A 21,092-nucleotide genomic window follows, 5' to 3' on the forward strand; every position below is an offset into this window, starting at 1 on the left:
GTAGCATTTATCTTTTGAGTGATAATTTTCGAGTAAGAATGAATTCTGTTTTTAATAAAAATGCCTCTGATAAGCACATGGGGAAGTGCTCTTATCAGAGGTTGTTGCAGTAAAGAAAAAAAATGTTTCGCAGTTCTTCCTTCCTTGTCAGCTGAGGCTGTCAGGTGATTGACAGTAAACGGGGCAGATCCGAACTGCATGAGCCACTCAGCTCTGGCAAAATTACAGTAAATAATGATAAAACAGAAAGCTTGACAAACCCAAATTAAGTTGTCATGTTCACTGTGATAAATTATCCCACAGTGTGGAGGTTTTTTTTCATACATGACAACGATTAGCAGCCAACAGTTTCTTCAGCAGGAATGAAAAAAGCCTCAGATATTTCCAACAAACAGGGACGGTGGAACAGAACTGGCACTAAAACTAAAGGATTTTTCCTCTGGACATGTTTGTGCCCAGTCTTCTTCAGTAATCACTACACATTTACACAAACCAATTAATTTCCTCTGCACTCATTTAATTATTTTGAGGTTTTCTTGTTTTTTTTGTTTTTTTTTAATATACTTACCACTCTATCTTTCATTCTTTTTCATTTATTGCTCAGTGTTTGTATTTTTTCTGCATTATTTCTTATCACCAAGTTTCACCTCATTTCTTTTTTTCACATTTAATGAATATTGAATTTATTTATATTTGCAGACTAGTGATGCCTCATCTTCATCTTTAATTTTAGCAAAAATAAGTGTTGTTGTTTTCAAGCGCAAAATAGCAAATAACACTGAGCCTGTTTACATGACCATAAAAATCCAATAACTAAGAGTAATCAGATAATTGTACTAATCGGATCTGATGCATTTATATGCACTTAGGAAATGCAATAATAAAAAACCCTGGTTTAGACACTCCAGTCTATCAGATTTCTTTCAGGGTCTTCTGCTCATGTTTGACTACGTAACTTACATTTTCAACAATTTCAATTGTGTTTACATGTGCAGACGTAAAAGAACGAAATAAATTAACCTGAAATCAGATGAACCTGTATACATGCTAGAAGATGTCAGAGTATTGGGGAGAAATCCAGGTGTGTTAATCAGATTGCTCATAATCAGATTACTGCTGTTATGTGATAAAGCAGATCAGATTATGTTGTTTACATGGTCACTTCAATAATCTGATAACTCCATAAATCAGATAATGATCGGAGTATTAGTGTGAATGTGAACAGGCTCACAGATGCTGGTTCATCTATTGATGTTTAGTGTTGAAATATGTACAAAACAGCAAAAAAAAAAAAAAAAAAATACTGTCATTTACTTTTTTCTGGTTGTAATATGTATGTTTCCTGTTGGTAAAAGTCTTCATGTCCATATTTATTACTAGTTAAATGCTCAGAGAGTGTAAATATAAAGGTCAGCTGCGGACTGGAATGTTCCTGCTTATACGTTGGCAATTTCTCATTCTGATTTGTGATTTTAAACCCTGATTGAAAGCATCAGTATTTTCAACAGGACTCAGTCGATACCTTAAAAGAAAATGGGATGTGCAAATTCAGAAAAAAATTCTACCAAACCAACAACCCAAACCTGTAAAGGACCCAAAAGGCTGAAAGAAAAAGCTGCATATTCACTTGAGCCTCGGCATTTTGGCAGATTTACATGACAAATGACTTAATGATTATCAAAGTCATTTTTAATTAATTTTCAGTCAATCAACAGAAGTTTAGCTCTACCTTCACCTACGATTTAATCTACAACAAAGTGTAAGATATTTAATGAGTTCTTCATAGATCAATGTCAACATCTTCAGTAAAAAGTGTAATATTTTCCTTTGAAACATGGTTGGGGTGTGATTTTTGACATTTACAGCAGAAAAGTACAGCTCTGTCTAATGTTGAGGCTGGTTGACCAATGAGGTTTTCATCCACACTGATGGAGTCGGGCCATGGGGTGGGCAGATGACGCCATCTGTCTGAGTGTGTTTGTGACGACGTTAGTGTCATAAACACCTTAATAAACAAGTGGTACCAGGCACAACAAACCCCGCCCCTCACACGTATTGTAGCTTATTTTGGCATCGATCCAGCTGATGTCATCATGTCTATGCATGTGGTGATGTCAGCATATCAGTCACCTCTATATATGTGCCAAGTTTGAAGTTAGCTGAAACAAAATGGATGCTTTTATAGACATTTGAAATTTCACCCATTATAAGTAAATGGGAGGGAAAAAAAGATGTAAAAAATTCATTAAAAAATTTAACCTTTACCTACTTTTCCCAAAATGTAACCACATCTATTCTGGGTCACTGTCAGTCTATAAACCCAATTTGGCATAAATTCAACCAATAGTCTTGGTGGTACAGACATTTGAAATTTCGCCCATTAAAAAAAAAAAAAGAAATTTCACCCATTATAAGTAATTAGGGGAAAAATTTTTTTTGAAAAATTTGAACTTTGACCTACTTTTCCCAAAATGTAATGAGATCTATTCTGGGTCACTGGCAATCTATAAACCAAATTTGATATGAATTCAACCAATAGTTTTGCTGCTAGAGTGTTGACAAACAAACACGGAAACAAACCGAACCAAAAACAATACCTCTTGCCTCCCCTAGGGGGGTGGGGTGGGGTGGGGGGGTGAAGTTGAGCTCCTCAGTAATGAAACTATCTATTAAAGTCACTAGAAGGTTCTAAATGACATCATCACCTAATTTGCATAATTGTAAATGTGCATGTAATTGTACTGAACGATGTAAGAGATAATTCTGGATCTAGAATATTTTCTAACTGATTGAATTCTGCTTTGAGATACTTTTAAGGAACATTTTTTGTATACTCTTAGTACCTTTTAAATTACTGATGGTGTTTTATATGTATGTTCTTAGTTTAGTGATTTGTATGTGGTTTTAAAACTGACTTTTAATATGTTTTATGTACATTTTTAAAATGGATGTATGGCTGTGATTTTTATTTTGTGTAACTTCTGCTACTGCTGTTTTGGCCAGGACACTCTGGAAAAGACATTTTTAACCTCAACAAGTTGTTTTTTCTGGTTAAATAAAAGTTCAATAAAAATAATAGAGAGAGGAATAACATTGTGTTAGAGGTAAAAACACCCTAAATAGGTTTAGAACTACAAATGAACTTTACTTTATCAATTCTAGCTTTTAGCTTACCGGCCGACAGGCCGTAAGCTATTATCGTCATGGGGCGTCCAGCGGCGGTGTTTGTCGTCGTCTGTCGTCGTCTGTCATCGTCTGTCATCGTCTGTCGTCGTCTGTCGTCCGTTACAAAAACTTCAATCATCTTCTTCTCCAAAACTACAATTCTGATTGACTTCAAACTTGGTATACAGCTTCTTTATGATGATGTCAACAAAAGTTAGTGAAATTATTTGGATCCGGATCTGATTCTGGATTTGGTGCAACTTTGAAAAATTTCCCCATTATAACAGATAAGAAGTGGATTGATACAATAAATCAGGAAGTATCAATGATATCAAGTTGGAATTAGAATTTTTTACAGATCTGATTGGAATATGACCAAAACATGGGCTATTTCTGTAACATAATAAATACACATAACTGGGTGATAATAAATGGCATCTGGATACATTTCCCAAAGCTTTTAATTTGGCCGGTAAGCTACAGGGCCATTGGTCCTATTTTTTCTAATGTTCCAATTCCAATCCTCCTCCTTTATCTGGGCTTGGGGACCGACTAAAGTGACCCAAAAGAGACACTCTGAAGGAGTTACTTAGGTTATTTATGTATTTGTTTGTTTAGTGTTTTTGCTTAATTTTCTTCAGTTTGGTGTTGTTTTTAACCTTACAGTCCACTTAGGAGCCTACAAGTCACAGTAAAAAATGACAATTTTTAACCATAACATTTGTAATTTTCAGTCTACATTAACAACCTAAATGGACCAAAAAGAGACAATAGAGAAAACTGTCAATGGGAATGATTTATATTCAGTGCAGTGATTTGTTTTAGACAAAAGATGATGTATATGCTATATGATATATATGATATATACATCAGAGTCTCCAAAAGTCTCCAATAACACCAGAAAAGTTGATAGATTTGTCACTAGTCACTTTTTTGATAAAGAGTATACACATATATATATATGTATGTATATATACATAAATATATATAGATAGATAGATAGATAGATAGATAGATAGATAGATAGATAGATAGATAGATAGATGTGCACGTTTGTTTGTTTGTTTGTTTGTTTGTTTGTTTGTTTGTTAGCAATATAACTCAAAAAGTTATGAACGGATTTTCATGAAATTTTCAGGAAATGTTGATACTGCCACAAGGAAGAAATGATTAAATTTTGGTGGTGATTGGGGGGGGGCAGATCTGCCTTGGCGGAGGTCTGTGCTCTCCGAGTGCTGTTCTTGTTTATTATTATTACTGCTATTACTTTATTATTACTACTTTGTTCCTTGTTGTTTCTACTAGTACTTTCCCATGTGCAATTACAATTTTTCACCAGTTTTTTTTTTTTTTTTTTTTTTTTTTTTTTTATAGTTATTGTTTTGCTTATTTCTTGTGTGTATATTCTGTGTTTGTGCTGCTATTGGAACATAAGTTTCCTGAGGGCTCTGCCCAAAGGATCAATAAAAAAGAGGAATGTATCTGAAAACAAACTGACTCCAACTTTATGGTCGGCATTGTGTTTGTAGGGGCGTGTGATGTCAACCATTGGTTTCTGAAATGACAGTTGATTTAGCTGTTGCTACGTTTCGCTGTTCTTGGAGATGGAAGTGACCACATTTGGACAATAGGGCTAAACTATGAGGGGTCATAGGTCAACTAATCTTAAATATTAGCACATCCATGAAAAAAGTACTGACTTTGTAAATTAGAGATAAATTCAGGGAAACTACAGATCGATAAACCCCCTCTACAGGACCCAGGGGTGTTTGGAGCCTCAGTCCTGGATCCAGGGTTCAGACCAGTCCCCCAGTGTGTGCAGCTTTTCCCTGTTGGAAACAGGTTCACACATTTCCTGACCTTCACTAAACTGCAGATCTGTGTATGACTGATGGCTTCAGAACTGAACACTGGACAGATGTGGAGTTCTTTTCTACACTTTTTCACAAAAGATGAGACACATTTCCATATTGTGTTTCCTCTCTTTATGAATTCTAGCAACAAAACCTGTCCACACTTTAGTGGTTTTTGTTTTTATATGATGTTGCCTGTTTCTTCCACTCAGTGGCTGCGGTGACTGAAACACACAGCAGCTCTCTGCCATTATAACTCTCTTTATTCTTTGATGTTGTAATATTGAGTATTGGTTTTGTTTGCACTTATTGTGCTGTCACTGTGGGTGAGAGCGTTAGCTAAATGACTGAAATGTCACTGTGGATTAGTGGCAGTAGTGTGCTGTTTATGTTCAGTGGTGAGGAAATTACAAGAATGTTTTGTCAGTTTGGCGGTGTTTTAATCTCAGAGGGATCGAAAAGCATATTCTACTCAGGAACACCAGTGAAGTCTGCAGATTCAGGCTAATGGTACAAACAAACACCCAGTAAAGACACCCAGTGCAGGAGCTGGCATGACAAGGTAAAGCAGCTCAGGAAACACTCCAAAGATCAGGTGAAAAGTTCAAGTGCTGAATCTCTAACCCATTTAGAGGAAAGGAGGATATGCTGACATATGGGAGTGTGTGTGGGAGACACACACTGAACAGACGCTGCAGCCAGGGGACAGTGTTCAGGTGAAAACAGGACCGGACAGAGCTGCCACCAGGGCTTCAGCTGATGGACTCAGGAGATAAAAGAGGGAAAAACACTTGAAAAATCCCACTTCTCATAGTTATTTTATTGAATGTCATGTTTTCTTTACTGGACGTGGTCTTGAATAAGTTGATCAGGTTTCATGACCCCTGCTGCCGTCAAACAAGTCTCCAAATCTGAAAATGTTTTTTTCCCAAATGTGAAAAAAAAAAAAAAATCAATCAATCAAATTTCATTTACATACCATCACATCACAACTAAAGTTACCTCATGACACTTGAAAATTAGAACTGGTCTAAACCAGACTCCTGAAAAAAAAATTAATTGTTGAGAATAAATTGGTTTTAACCCAATAAAACCAGGACCAGAAAACGGCCAATTTTCACATGCCAGTGGATTACTAAGGCAAAAATGCAAATGCATTCCAATGTGACCAGAGAATGTGAAGAAGCTTTTCTGGGAGACGGACAACGTTTGTTCAGTGGAGCTTAAAATTCTCTCCTAATGTCACGTAAACTGAAAATGGTGAAAACACACACACACACACACACACACACACACACACACACACACACATACATCTGGGTGAATACTTAACCATTATCCAAACTACCACACATAGGTCTGTGTTAATGTAACATAAGTGTACTCTGCAAACACACTGGGACAAAGTAAAGAACTACCCAGTGACAGTTTAACCCTTTAACCCCTGAGACATTATTAAAAGCTGCTGTGAGTATGTGTTTGTGTTCCTTTTCTTCAGTGGTTTTGTTTTACTGTGTGTTTTAGGGTCAAAACAGGTGGAATAACAGAAAAAGACAAAGAGAGGAATTAAAGTTTTACAGGTTTTTACAAAATAAGAAACTCAGAATGTACATCAATATGAGATTTAGGATGTTTATCATGAACAGTGAACTGGAACACACTGAACAACAAGTATTTGAATTTTGACCCAGTAGTTGTTGTTTTGGGACTCTTTTTGTTTTTTTCTTTTTTTCAAATCAGTCCAGCTGCTTTTTGATGCCAGGTTGAACACCAAAAAGCAGTTACATGGACAAAATTTGGTAAAAACACAATTAAAAAAAATACAGGAAAATCAATACAACACTGCAAAAAACAGTAAAAACAAAACAAAAAAATGACGAGGAAAACTGAAAAAAACAAAAACAAACCTCAAACCATCTGTTTTTATAGTGAGTCAGTCTCAGTCACTGCTCTGTGCCCCCCCGCCCTTTACACAGGTGGCGGGGGGTACACTGAGCATGCTCAGATGTCTATGGAACAACTGTGGTCTATTCAATCAGCACATTTGGGCATTTATCCTATTGAGTAGATGGTTGAATATTTATGAATATTGAAAATAAATCATACATTTAAAACGTTCACCACAGACACATCAGGGGTTAAAGGGTTAACTACAATACATAAAGTTTTCTTCTAAAACCTCCAACTCCCCAAACACCATTGTAGAGGGAAAAATAAAAAAATAATTTAAAAAAAACAAAACTTCAGCTGCCATATTTGCACAAGGAACATTAGTCAAAAAATGCACTTCATCTGAACTTACCATTAGGAGCAAAATAGTTTTAACTTCAAATGGACAATACCTGAATAATTGCTGGTTTAAGACAACGATGGTTTCCCAACGTTTTCAGCTCAAGACCCAAAAGAGGGACCCAAATTTACAAAAACATCCATGAACTACTGTAGCTGGGATGTCCAGACTGTTCTATTAATGTTAGAAAACTGATGCTCCTAACAATAACAAACCATATCAGTAAACTGTCACAACCTAAGACACACAAAGAGAAAAAAACAACCTACAGAACACAAACCACTGAAACACTGTCAGTTTCATTATCACAACAAGTATATGACTGAGAGAGAGGGAATAACAGAAGGTAAACACAGTCAGCCAGAAAACAGAATCATACTTCCAGGTTCAAAAGAAGAGCGATGCAGTCCTGTACATATGTATCATCTGAGCTGCACACACCAACACTACAACAAAAAGCACCGTCCTCTTAGTTTAATCAGGAAAACTAATTCATCATACCACTGTGGTGCATTTTACTCAACCCAAGTAAAATAAAGTAACCGAAGCTTGGATCTTAGAAACAGATAGACGTATAATGATCTCAAACTGGGAAAATATGGTGCAGCAGCAGCACGACACGGTAAAAAAGTACAAAAATAGAAAGAGAGAGTGAACACACTATACATAATAAATCAGAAGTATAAAAATAGACCTGAATAAAAAATTCAGATAATTAAACTGTAGGTGAAACATAAGTGCAATGCCCAGAATGATAAAGGTGCAAAAATCTTAATTAACCCTACATTAGGGAAAAGGGGGGGGGGGGGGGTATTTCCATGTCTCTGGTCTCATTTTCAACTATCAAATACAAATGCTTTAAAAAAGGGAGGGTCATGAAAAAAGGTCTTGTTGATCTTTCTTCTTGACAGTTAGTGTCTAAAACTGTCTGACATGAACTCTAGGTGATTCTTAACAACACATTATTACTATGGATGGATAAGCTGCCTAGAGCTGAAACGATTAATCAACTGGAATCCATTTAAAAAATTATTTAGTTAAAATTTTCCTGAATCAAAGCTTAATTTCCTTAATTTTGCTGCTGCTAAATTTTGGTTCCACTGTTGTGTTTCACACAGATGCTTATTGTGATGCAAATGATGCCAGGATCAACACAAACACCATGGAGTGTGGCTCAGAAGAGAAGAGGATGAAAATGTAGATCTGATCTGCCTTGGTGGAAGTCTGCGCTCTCTGAGTGCTTTTCTAGTTTTTACTGTTTTTTCACCCATTCCAATTATTATTTAATCAAATACAATAATCAATACAGTTATTGATTACAAAAATACTCATAGAGGTTTCCTGTGATAAACTCCAGTGTATTGTTGACCTTTCCTCATCCTCCTGTCCTTAAGTGTCTAATATTGTCGACAACACATCATGTCTGTGGATGGATCATAATAAGCTTCCTCTGTTGCAGATGGAGACAAACTTTCACCCCCCCGTGACCTTCAGCCACCATTGGCTCCAGTCTGCGGCCCACTCCTACCCCCACCCCCACAGTTCCCAGGACAGAGGAGCCTGGGCACATGGCTGGAGGGCAGATGTGGGGGGTAGAGGTGGTGGGGGTGTGTGACTGTGGGCCATGCAGCTGGTTTTGGCCAGAGCGCTGAAAGGGCTGGAGATAGAGGAGGAGGATTATCGCTGACTCATGTCCAAGTGGAGCTGTACACATGAACTCGCTGAGTCGCAAACAGATGTTGGGATTCTCTGGTGAGACACTAAAAGGCTGTAGGTCTGCTATTAAACGCAACATAAACCTCCTCTGTTTATCTAGGATACAGCATTTTTCCCTCCATGAATCTCACATCACAGAGCTGTGATGTGAGAGCTATATACACAGAGCTGTGGAGATATATATATACATATATATATGTATATATATATATATATATATATATATATATATATATATATATATATATATATATATATATATAAAAAACATTCAGTGCCACTTCTAAACCAGAAAGGGCATTCATAAAAATGAAGACAAAGCCAAACCTGAACACCTCCGAGGCTTTTCCAGTTCAACAACACAATTAAAGTATAAAATGTTTCCAAAGTCACTCTAACGTCTCCATCTTTTTGGAATAACAATGGTTCTATTCTCAGGGGTGGAACTGAGGACGCTGGGCTCCTGAAAGACGATTGCCATTGGACAAATGCACCCTCCCTCTTAGTTTTATTACAATAAATTGACTTTAATAAGGGCTCTCTCCTGGTAATTGCCACCATTTCAGGCTCTAAGGGCTCTAACCCAGACTCCAAGAAATTATATTCATATATAACTAAATTACAACTCCACTTAGGTTTTGGCAAAAAGTAATCAGTGCTTTGATTTTGTTGCTAGGAAATGTCATTTGTCATTTAAGCATTGGGGGTTTTTTGTCCTTCCACAATAGGGAGGGTGTGTTTAGAGTGGATTGTAGATTTGTAAATTCGTAAGAGCAGAGTTCACATCCTGACTCCCAAAATATGTTTGGGTTCAAACAATAAAAGCATTTCTGTTTAGAAAAAGACTGGTTTGGTTTGAACATTAATAAATCCAATGTGGGAGGTTTTTCCTCTTGTATTTGTGGACATTTTCTGTGTTCAATAGAAAACTAACATTCAGGATCACCTTGTTTAAATATTAGTTTAATCAAAAATATGTAATTATTGTTAAGACAAACCGTAATATGCAATGCATTATGTTTAAAACAAAACATTAGAGGTTGTTTGCGGTCACATCATTCTGGTGATGCTGATATTCAGAGGGTGGAAGGTTAGCAGCAGAATGGATGGGACGAAAAAAGCCTGTGCTAAGCTAGTTAGCATCATTAGAACATGTGGGACATGAAGCTATCACCACTGTTTACAACTCCTCAGTAGTGAAAGTATCTGTTTTCTTTCCTAAAGGTTGTTAAATGATATAATCACCTAATTTGTATAATTGTAAATGTGCATGTAATTGTAATGAACAATGTAGGAGGGAGGAATAACATTGTGTTAAAGACAAGGTGAGTATAAAAACACCCGAAATATGTTTACAACTACAAATGAACTATACTCTGTCAACTGTTTGTTTTTTTAATGTCCCAGTTCCAATCCTTCTCCTTTATCCGGGCTTGGGGACTGTTAAAGTGACCCAAAATAGACGCTCTGCAGGAGTTGTTTATTTATATGTTTGTTTGTTTATTTTTTAACTTCCTTTTCTTCAGTTTGATTTAGTTTTCAACCTTACGGTCCACTTAGGAGCCTACAAGTCACTGTAAAACATCACCATTTTTAACCATAATATTTTTAATTTTCAGTCTACATTAACAAACTAAATGGAGACAATAGAGAAAACTGTCAATGTCAATAGGACTGATTTATATTCAGTGCAGTGATTTATTTTAGACAAAGAGTGATATGTACTTTCACATCAGAATCTCCAAAAGTCTCCAATGACACTAGAAAACGTTATCTAGTCATTTTTTGATAAAGAGTCTCTAGAGAGGTCTGAAAAATCACTGAATATACCAACAAAGTGTCCAAGTTGGAAACACTGACTTTCACAGCTACAGATAGACTGTGGGTTTTTCTTTTTAATTTTCCATCTACATTAACAATTTAAATGGACCAAAAAGTATGGACCAAAGGACCAAACTGTCAACTGCTAAAAACACCAGAAAACTTTGATAGATATTTTGCTAGTTAGTTTTCTGATAGAGTGTCTAGAGGGGTCTGGAAAATCCATAAATATAAAAACAACAGTGCTAAGTTGTCATCAGTAGCTCTTACTGTTAAAGCAGGATGATTGTCAGTGACATAAACCAATAGGATGTCCAGAGTAGATCAGCTGATGTCAGTCCTCTGATGGCCTGAACTAACACTACGCTCAGTCTAAGTGTCTGTGGCGTTTTCACAGCAGAATACAACTGAAACACAGGTTCCCAGGCCAGTGTTCAGTTTCTTGCAGGTTTTTCCTCTTATGAAAAGCTCCTTGTAGTTTATTGAACAACTCAATCCAGAGGCATTTTGACAGTTTACACCAGTGTTTTCTATATAGAAAACCAGCCCCTGCTCTCAGTCTGCAGTTTGACAATGATAACAACACAATGCAACAAACGACCTACTGAAGCTGCAATTTTAAGTGATACTTCCACTGGAGAAAAACTCATGACAAAAAACTACAGGAACAATGAACCAATCAATCCAGTGGAAAACCAGAAAAATAATCAATGACCCCCCCGCACCCCACCCAGAAGGAGATACAGAACACTCAGGACTAAAACAAACAGACTCAAGCACAGCTTTTACTAAAATAATTCCACATTTCCGTGGTGATGAATGACTCTTACCCGTCGTTGAGTCGGACCAGGATGGCCCGGTAGAGCTGGTGCTGGGGGCTGTTGGACTCGGGGCCACAGGGGTGGATGAAGGGGTGGAGGGCTGCTAAGACAAAGCCCTGCTGGTACAGGTCCTGCAGCTGACCCGGTAGCTCCCGGACCGAGGACAGGCGCAGCGTGGACGTCCCACCTGAGACAGAACCACAGAGGACCAAGAGTTCCATTAAATATGCTACACAAGTGTTTAGTGGAGTTGTGTGTTTTTTTCCTTTTCATTGGACGTATCTCAGATGCTAAATGTCACAGTGTTTGTGCATTTTCACTTAGTCAAACAGAAACAAACTCTTTTGTAACTCTGCACTTTTGCTGATGAAATTAGCCTTTTCCACTTTCCGTGCCTGTCAGCCGTGTTAATAATTCAGTATTTCATCTGTTTACTCTGCAAATCACTGCTGCTCCTACATAAACAGTCACTTCTTTGAGAACAGCCTCTTCTCCAGGTTAGCGTTCCCATTCTCCCTGTCCGACCACATACAGGCTCCACATGATGACAAATATCGTCTACTGTGGTTCCTAGTATTTACAGTGTTCTCTCTCTCCCAGAAACTTGTCTGTTTTTGATTTTGTGCTTTTAATTATTGTGTTGGGTCCTCTGGGGCTCATTCTAGAACAGATTGTGGTATATGTGGTACATACCAGGGACTCCGCACCAGGGACACGTTTGTCCAAAAGATCCCCATCATAATTCTAACATAAACTTCATACCATTTCTGAGCACCATTGAAACTATTTGTAATTCTGATCTTCTCAACAGAAATGGGGTTGAGCTATGTTAGTATCACTTATGTTTTATTCAGATTGCATTTGACTCAATGACATTTATACTGTTCAAGTGACAAGCATTCAGAAAACGGCCAGGGGTAAAACATCCAGATTTGTGTATGCATACATGAAGTTGTGTTTAGTGCTCAGTTAGTCCTATTCTAACATAACCTGAATCATTTCTGGATGGATGTTGTCATGGATGTGGGAACATGTGAGGTCTTGTTAGAGTTATCTAACAGCACTACTCCACCTCCAGCACAAACTTCATGTAAACACACAAACACATACAAATCCTCCATTATTGAACCTTTGAAATAGTGTAAAGGTGATGTTCAGTCGTGCTCCCACTTTATACTTGTTGGTTTTTATTCAGACCACTGACAGAAAATGAACTGAATGACAACTGAAGACACGTCTCTACTGAACCCAATATAAATGTCATCTTGTTTTGTTTATTCTGTCAGTTTACTCAGAATCACCTTCCTCTGAGGACTAACTGAAATACAAGGTGTCCATAAAGTCTCTTTACAATTCTAGAAATGCATTTTTTTTTTTTTTTAAAAGAATGGATAAATCTGTGGAAATTATTACAAAATGAAAAATAGAGATTGAGGGTTTTTTGCTTCATTTAATTATATGGACACCATTATTTGCATGAACCACATTCAGATGGTACTGGATTTGTTTTCATGTCGGCTCTATCATAACCTCATCAATAATGTTAATGATGTCAGTGAGCTTTTACTTCAGGCCATTGATGTTCCGTATCTTTGCTTGATACATGGTATCTTTAACACAACCCCATAGAAAGAAATCCAGGCTAGTGATATATGGTGAACAAGGTGTCCAGGGAATTGGACCATCCCTTCCAATCCACTAGTCTGGAAATGTTTGATTTAGGAACCCACCAACATGCAGTCCCCAATGTGGTGGTGCACCATCTACCTGAAAAATGATGGTTGGTTGAAGGTCATCCAGTTGTGGTGACACATGTTCAATCAAAAGGTCAAGATAAACATTTGCAGTAATTAATGGCTGATTTACCACCACCACCCCCCCATTTGAAAATGTGCAGAAAAAAAGGACCAACACAGCCGGGATTCAAACCACGGTATTCTGCATCGTATGCTGTAGTGGTTCCTAGTGAGCTACACACCAGTCATCCTGCTAAAGGACCTATTAGGTATACTTGTCTTTGTTCTTTTCAGGACGTGATGTTTCCTCCTGTGGGCGGTGCTTGTGTGCAAATTTTATAAACAAACAAACAAACAAACAAACAAACAAATAAATCAATCAATCAATCAATCAATCAATCAATCAACCAATGATGTGATTGCACATGATCCCACAACGTGATGGAAAACTTTGATAACCACTCAGTACAGAGAACAAATCTCATTAACATACAATATCTCATCAATTGCTTTTGTAATTAATTTTCTAAAAAGAGACTTTGCGGACACCCTGTATTTCTCCATGTTCATCAAAGTTAAGGTGAGTGGATGCATCGTGGTACACGGTGTGATTTTCTATCATTACACTGTGAGAGATGTTCACAGACGATCGCAGACAGTGTTAGACGTTCAGGATGAACTTCTGACAGTGTGAGAATCACAACCAATAGGAATGCAGCATGAAATGATGCACTGATCAATGTGACACGTATGTTGACATATGCTAAAAATACTTTGTACAAGCTGTCTTTGCAAAATTGGCCATTCCACGTCCAAGTTGTCCTCTTTTCCCAGGACTCGTCTGCGTCAACATGTTCCCCCTTTTTACATAGTTTTCTATATAAATAAATAATAGAAATATAAACATCACTATTGAAACAGAAAGATCCTCAGCCTCTAGATCAGGGGTGTCAAACTTATTTTAGATCAGGGGCCAGATTAGAGTCTGTAGTGGGCCAATTTTGGCCCATGGGCCACATGTTTGACACCCGTGCTCTAGATGCTGCAGACAGTGTTGTGTATGTATGTGTATCTACTTGTACCAACCATTTAAAGCTATTTATAGCAGATCATTTTGTGAACCTCTGATGTGGAGGTGTATGTCGTGCCTTCTGTAATAGTGATGAGTAACTCCACAATGAGAGAAAATACCAAACTGGTGTAAATTTGCTTAAATAAAAGCTATGTGAAGATTTGCAATTCAGATACTATCACTGATTTTAGACTCATTCTCCGTTTGTTTTGGCAATTAGTTTTCCGCTTTTCACCCCATCCACTCAATCTGGGAGTTAATAAGAGTGGATCAAAATCCAATCAGAGCTGATTGCTGATGTTCTGTTTCACAGCAGCTCCGTTCTGACACTTTACTTTGATGCATCTCAGCTCAACTTAACTGTCCAAGTAAAGCAGAGAGCACTTTGACATTAATGAGCTGCAATCAGCGAGTGTCCGCATGTTTTAAAGAAGAAAGTTAGGGACAGAGTTGTTGTACAAAGCTCTTTCTCAGCATTACCCCCCTTTCTCCCCCCCCTCCCCTGGGATGAAACCTGGAGCAGACGGTCGCCGGTGACGGCCTGGTTCCGGGAGCAGCCAGCTGTGTCACAACAAACCACACACAGCTTCTGTCAGGGAACATCAGCCAATCAGGACGTATGGTAATGAGAGTGGTTCAGGTTCAGGGATGGGAGTGATTAGATTAGAAAATGCAAATCTCAACAGAGGGAAGGAGGAGAGGCGTGGACACAGAGGGAGGGGAGGGAAATGGGAAAGAGGCTGCGATCACAATGACACTTGGCCCCGGACGGCGGACGGCTGCGATCTCAGCAGGACGGCGACATTTAGAGCACGCCAAACAGCTGGAGCATGAGGCAGAGGGGCGGGACATGTAGGAGCAATCATTTGGCATCATGGCCTGTCTTTGGGTCAGTTTTGGCTGATGTTTGGCTGGATTGTGGGGATTTGGGGCTTTTGTGGGACAATTAGGGCTATATTTTGGAAGTCCACAATTAGTTTTGGGTGAATTTTGGCTCCCTTTCGGTTTGTCTAATGAGGGCCGTTTAGGGCCCATACATCCACCCAGAACTTTGCCAAAATAGCAAGCCAGTTTTGGGCCAAATCTAAGCCATAATGATTTTGCTATCTGGGAAAGAGCTGGATGTAAAAGCAGAGAGGGGTGAGGGAAGACGAGAGATGGAGGGGTGGAGGGGGTGGGGTCTGGATATCTGTATGAGCTGTCACAAGACGTGGGAAATGCTGCTAAATCTAATTAAAGTCAATGAGACAACACAGAAGGACAGGCTCAGATCCATGGGAAAAGTCAAAGTATGGATGTGGAGTGGGAGTTCAGAGACAGGGTGAGTGTAGGCGGCGTCTTAGAGCTGCAGCTGTCGATCATTGTTGTAATCGATTAATCTATCAATTAGTTTCCCTTTCATTTGATTCAAATGAACAGGCAAAAAAAAAAAAAAAACAATAAAGTGAAAACATGAACAAGACAGGTGTGAACCTTTACTCCAGAACCAGCTGAAACAACCACAAAAGTATAAAGGGAAAAGGATATAGAAAAAATATAAAACAACAATAACAACAGTATAAAAGTATATATAAAAATATCTATTGATATAAATAACAACAAACAGTCTACAGACAATATGTGTACTGTAGTTTTCAACATATTTGGATCCAACTTAAGATGGAACTAACATACAACTGAAAAAAAAAGACAAATATTTGTAATGTTTGTGTGAAACATTAAAAGTTCCAGTCAATTAATCAATCAATCAAATTGTATTTACATTTTTATTTATACATTTAATTATACTTCAATATGTACTTGGATCAGAGATGCAAACTCAGGTAGTAGAACATTCTGACACATTTCCTCCCTTTCAGCAGTGTTTTATCTGCATCTTTTACACTCACACCAGTTTCGCTGCATCTTGTTTGATCCTTTATGTCATTGTTGTTTTATTGGATCTTATGTGTAATTTTGTTTTAGATGTTTTTTGTCTGTCTTTTATGTTATTTTCAGTATTTTGGCTTTTACTACATCTAATACATCATTTTGTCATGTTACAACTTTTCATAGGTATTGACTTGTATTTTTTTTATCTCATTTTTGCCTCCACCAAGGAGGTTATGTTTTTGCCGACGTTGGTCTGTCTGTCTGTCTGTCTGTCTGTCTGTCTGTCTGTCCGTGTGCAAGATAACTTAAAAAGTTATGGACTGATTTGGATGAAAATTTCAGGAAATGTTCATACTGGCACAAGGAACAAATGATTACATTTTGGTGGTGATCGGGGGGTGGGGGGGCTCACTGATCTGCACTGGTGGAGATCTGCGCTCTCCGAGTGCTTTTGTAGTTTTCTTTCTTGTTATGTCTACGATGCTATTTTCACATTATGTCTTGTATGGCCTTTTTGTCTTGTTCTATTTGCCATGTGTGCAGACACTGCATTATGTAACTGTCTCACTGATTTAGGCTGAAGTCAGTCTTAATGTTCTGTAGGTGTAAAATCATGCAAAACAGAAATGTATTAAAACTAAGGTGACAACCTGTTTTGAACATGCTGCAAGTAGAGAATGTGTATATATATATATATATATATATATATATATATATATATATATATATATGTGTTAACCTTTTAGCCCCTGAGGCAGTATTTCAGGTAAATGTGCTGCTGTGAATTGTCGTCTGTTTCAGTGTCATTAAAGCTGCTGTGAGTTTGTGCTTTTGTTCCTTTTCTTCAGTGGTTTTGCTTTACTATGTGTTTTAGGGTCAAAACAGGGTGGAATAACAGAAAAAGACAAAGAGAGGAACTGAGGTTTGACAAACTTTTACTAAATAAGGCACTCAGAATGTACATCAGTAAGAGATTTAGGATGTTGAACATAAACTGGGACACAGTGAACAACAACAAGGATTTGAATTTTTGTCCCAGTAGTTTTTTTTTTTTTTTTTACTAAATCAGTCCAGCTGCTTTTTGGCACCTGGTTGAACTCCAAAAAGCAGTTACATGGTCAAAACTTGGGAAAAACACAGTTAAAAAAAAACAAAAACAAAAGGAAAATCACCACCACACTGCAAACAATGAAAACAAAATAACGACAAGGAAAACGGTGGGGAAAAAAAAGCCCAAACCAGCTATTTTTATAGCAAGTTGGTCTTACTCACAGGCAGTGGGGGGTGCACTGAGCATGCTCAGATGTCTACAGAAAGAACAAGGTCTATTCTGTCATCACATTTTGAAAATTTTCCTATTGAGCAAACAATTGAATTTTTATGAATATTTCAAAAAAAATCATACACACAGAACGCTCACCACTGACACACCAGGAGTTAAAGGGTTAATGAGCACAAAATATAGTGGTCTTTATCCATATTTACTCTTTGATCAACCAACTTTTTAAAAAGCTCAGTCTTTTAGTATTTACTCCTATCCACAATCCTGTTGATATTCAAGCTTCTAAAAGCTCTGGAAAAAATCCAGCGACCACTGCAATTTCCTCTGAAATCATCATGTGTTCATGTATGACAGCCATTCCATTCCTGTGTCTGCTGAATTCCAACACAAACACACCTTATTCTACTGAATAAACACCTGATCCATGTCTTATTGAAGGAGGGGAAGTATAAACACCACTACTGTGGCCATCACTATGTTCTTACAATAGGCAAAAAGAGTACTATCAGTACCTTACAAGTATTTGGAATCCAAAAATAACTATTAAAAATTACTGGACTTCTGCTCTGACAATGTTCCCAAACTCTGAGGACTGGTTCTTCTATCAGGACAATGCTCCTGGCCTCAGCTAGGTCAATAAAGGTGTGGGTGACGAACCATCAAATGAAGACCCTGTCATGGCCAGTCCAATCTCCAAACTTGAACCCACTGTGAAAACTTCTGGAGGACGATGGATGGTCACAAGCCATTGAATATTGCTGAGCTTCTTCAATTTCTCTGCCAGGAGCTGCACAAATTCAGCTCCTGGCAGAGAAATCCAAGAAGCATCCAACAACAATGAAGTCATCCAACAGCAATGAAGGAGAGGCAAGACACGTGAAAGCTGTCATTGAAAATCAGGGTTATTCCACCAAATATATATATATATATATTTTTTTTTTTTTTCACCAAATATTGATGTGTGAACTTTTCCCAAGTTACAATATTAGCTTTGTGTTGTTTACAAATGAATATGAACTGGTTTTCTTTGTATTATCTGAAGTGTAAAAACACCTGCATTTTTTTGTTATTTTAACCATGTGTCACGTTCTGCAAATACATGATCTAAATAATTAGATTTTTATTTGGAATTTGGATGAAATGTTGTCGGTAGTTAAGAGCATAAAACAAAAATATTCATTTAACTCAAACACATACCTATTAATGGTCAAATCAGAGAAAGTGATCATTTTCCAGAGCTGTATGAATGGCATCTGCAGTGACTCTGAGGAAGTGACTCTCATGTCAGTATCTCTATGACACAGCAGGTCTTGAGCCACAAAGCCTCTATTTGCTTCTTCTGAGCATAATGAATCTCACAGATGTCATGCAGAACCTCTTCAGAACATGCAGACACGAACACGACATCAAACAGACGACAGCCCTGTGGATGTGTGAGAATGTGCCGTCGGTGTCAGGAGGTAAATTATGTGACGACTGTTTTGGCCTAAATTGGCCCCTCATGCTTTTCTGTTGCACTATGGGAAAGAAACACAAGCTTAGTTTTACAGTAGCATTACGACAAACATGTTCTTTTACCAATATATTTTACACACATTGAATGGAACATCGCCCACAGTGTTAGTTAACCAATTAGATTCAGATACTGATTTATGACATAACACTGGGTGTGTTGGTACTAATGTGTTACTGTCCTTAAGTAATGTTTAACACATTCATTTTGCTCCCTATATTTTAACATAGCAAATAAGTGATTATTCTGTATGTACTTTGTACATACTTAACCTTTTTCTCTTATTATATTTTGGTATAGTTTTTTTATTTCCTTCTTATCTTTGTTAAAGTGCATGTGCATCCACCAGGCTTTAAACTGTTCTTTAGTGTTTCATGTTGTCTTTTGTCTTTGTTAATTAGTGAATGAAGAGGTGAGAATCTTTGCATTTAACTGCACTTATATGATGTATATCAACAAAAACTACGAAGGGAATGTCTGTAAAATGTTAGTGAGTAGTTTACAACAGAAAAATACACTACATTTTCAGGTTCAGTCTCATTTTAATGTGATAGTACACTGGTGGAAACACAAGTATGAATATTATACTCCATTTCTGCTATTAGATCCTCTAAAATCCTTTTAAGTCTAATATATATGACATCTACAATGGCAGACTCCAGCAGAAAGCCAGGAAAATAATTGCAGACCCCTCACACCCTGGACACCCCCTCTTCTCCCCCCTCCCTTCCGGAAAGAGATTCAGGACACTCAGGACTAAAACAAACAGACTCAAGCACAGTTTTTACCCACAAGCGGTTAAATGCGCCCCCTCCAAAATGAATAATCTCCACCCCCCAGAGTAATGGACAGTGCAATCCTCACCCTACCTACCCTACCTCTAGCCACAACACATGCACTTTACTTCTACCTGTATATATCCTGTTCGTTTACATATCTCTCATCTGTAGTATAGAGTTAGCTTTTGTTTAATTCTTTCTGTATATTTTGTTCATTTCAGGAGTTCTAGCATTACTTTAGTAGCACATGTGTTTTAATATTTTATTCTGAAGCCCTTGCACAGTTTACTTTTCTTAACACTGTAATATTTGTATTTTATTTTATGGTTTTTTACAGTCCCTTTTGAACTGAGTGTTTTGCTGCTAAATTGAACTGAGCTGCTAAACTGATTTTCATTGTTCCTGTGACAGCGACAATAAAGATCTTTTCTATTCTACACTAGTGGACCTTTAATCTGGATGAGGAACTTCATCTTCATCATAACATCTGGACATTCTGCACATTTGTATGTATGTGTTTATGGGACTGATTTTATATTTTTATTCTTAGCTGCTTTTATTGTAGCTGTCTGTATTTATAATTCTGGTCACTGTACAGAGCATAAAAACTTTCATTGCTCTGTACAATTGTATTTTTGCAATGACAATGAAAATTATTGTTTTCTAAATTTACTGCTCATATCTTTAATTTTTTTCAGATTAAGATAACACTATTTTAATTCTTTGTTTTTGTACATTTTCTTTGTAATGAGCAATAGTTAAAATGCAATTGAGCTCTTATAAGACCTTATAAGACCCTTGTTAATATCACTTCACATTAAGAAGTCTAAATAATCATAAAGTTAGTGTCAGTAATGTTTCTAAGCACTACTTTCTAAGCAAACATGATAACAGTTTTTATAGATTGCTTAAGAATATTGAGACTCTATTTAAAGTATCTATGTATACACAGTATTTACGAAGTTCATCACTAACCAAAGCCATGGCAACAAAGTTTATTCTATTCTATTCTATTCTATTCTATTCTATTCTATTCTATTCTATTCTATTATATTATATTCTATTATATTATATTCTATTCTAGAACAGAACAGAACAGAACAGAACAGAGTAGAGCAGAATAGAATAGAATAGACTGTTCTGTTCTATTCTACTCTATTCTGTTCCACTCT

The 21,092-nt window shown here is 37.2% G+C and overlaps 1 protein-coding gene across 2 annotated transcripts in view; it reads right to left on the minus strand.

Moving 5' to 3' along the window:
• Nucleotides 1-21,092, minus strand: part of rftn1b (raftlin, lipid raft linker 1b) — a 272,217-nt gene that overhangs the window by 149,783 nt on the left and 101,342 nt on the right. For both annotated transcript variants that reach the window (XM_030158789.1, XM_030158788.1), the window contains exon 3: nucleotides 11,676-11,853. In XM_030158789.1, coding sequence (XP_030014649.1) covers nucleotides 11,676-11,853 — 178 coding nt within the window. The remainder of the gene's footprint in view (nucleotides 1-11,675; nucleotides 11,854-21,092) is intronic.

This window comes from Sphaeramia orbicularis, chromosome 16, assembly GCF_902148855.1.
Source record: "Sphaeramia orbicularis chromosome 16, fSphaOr1.1, whole genome shotgun sequence".
Taxonomy (NCBI): domain Eukaryota; kingdom Metazoa; phylum Chordata; class Actinopteri; order Kurtiformes; family Apogonidae; genus Sphaeramia; species Sphaeramia orbicularis.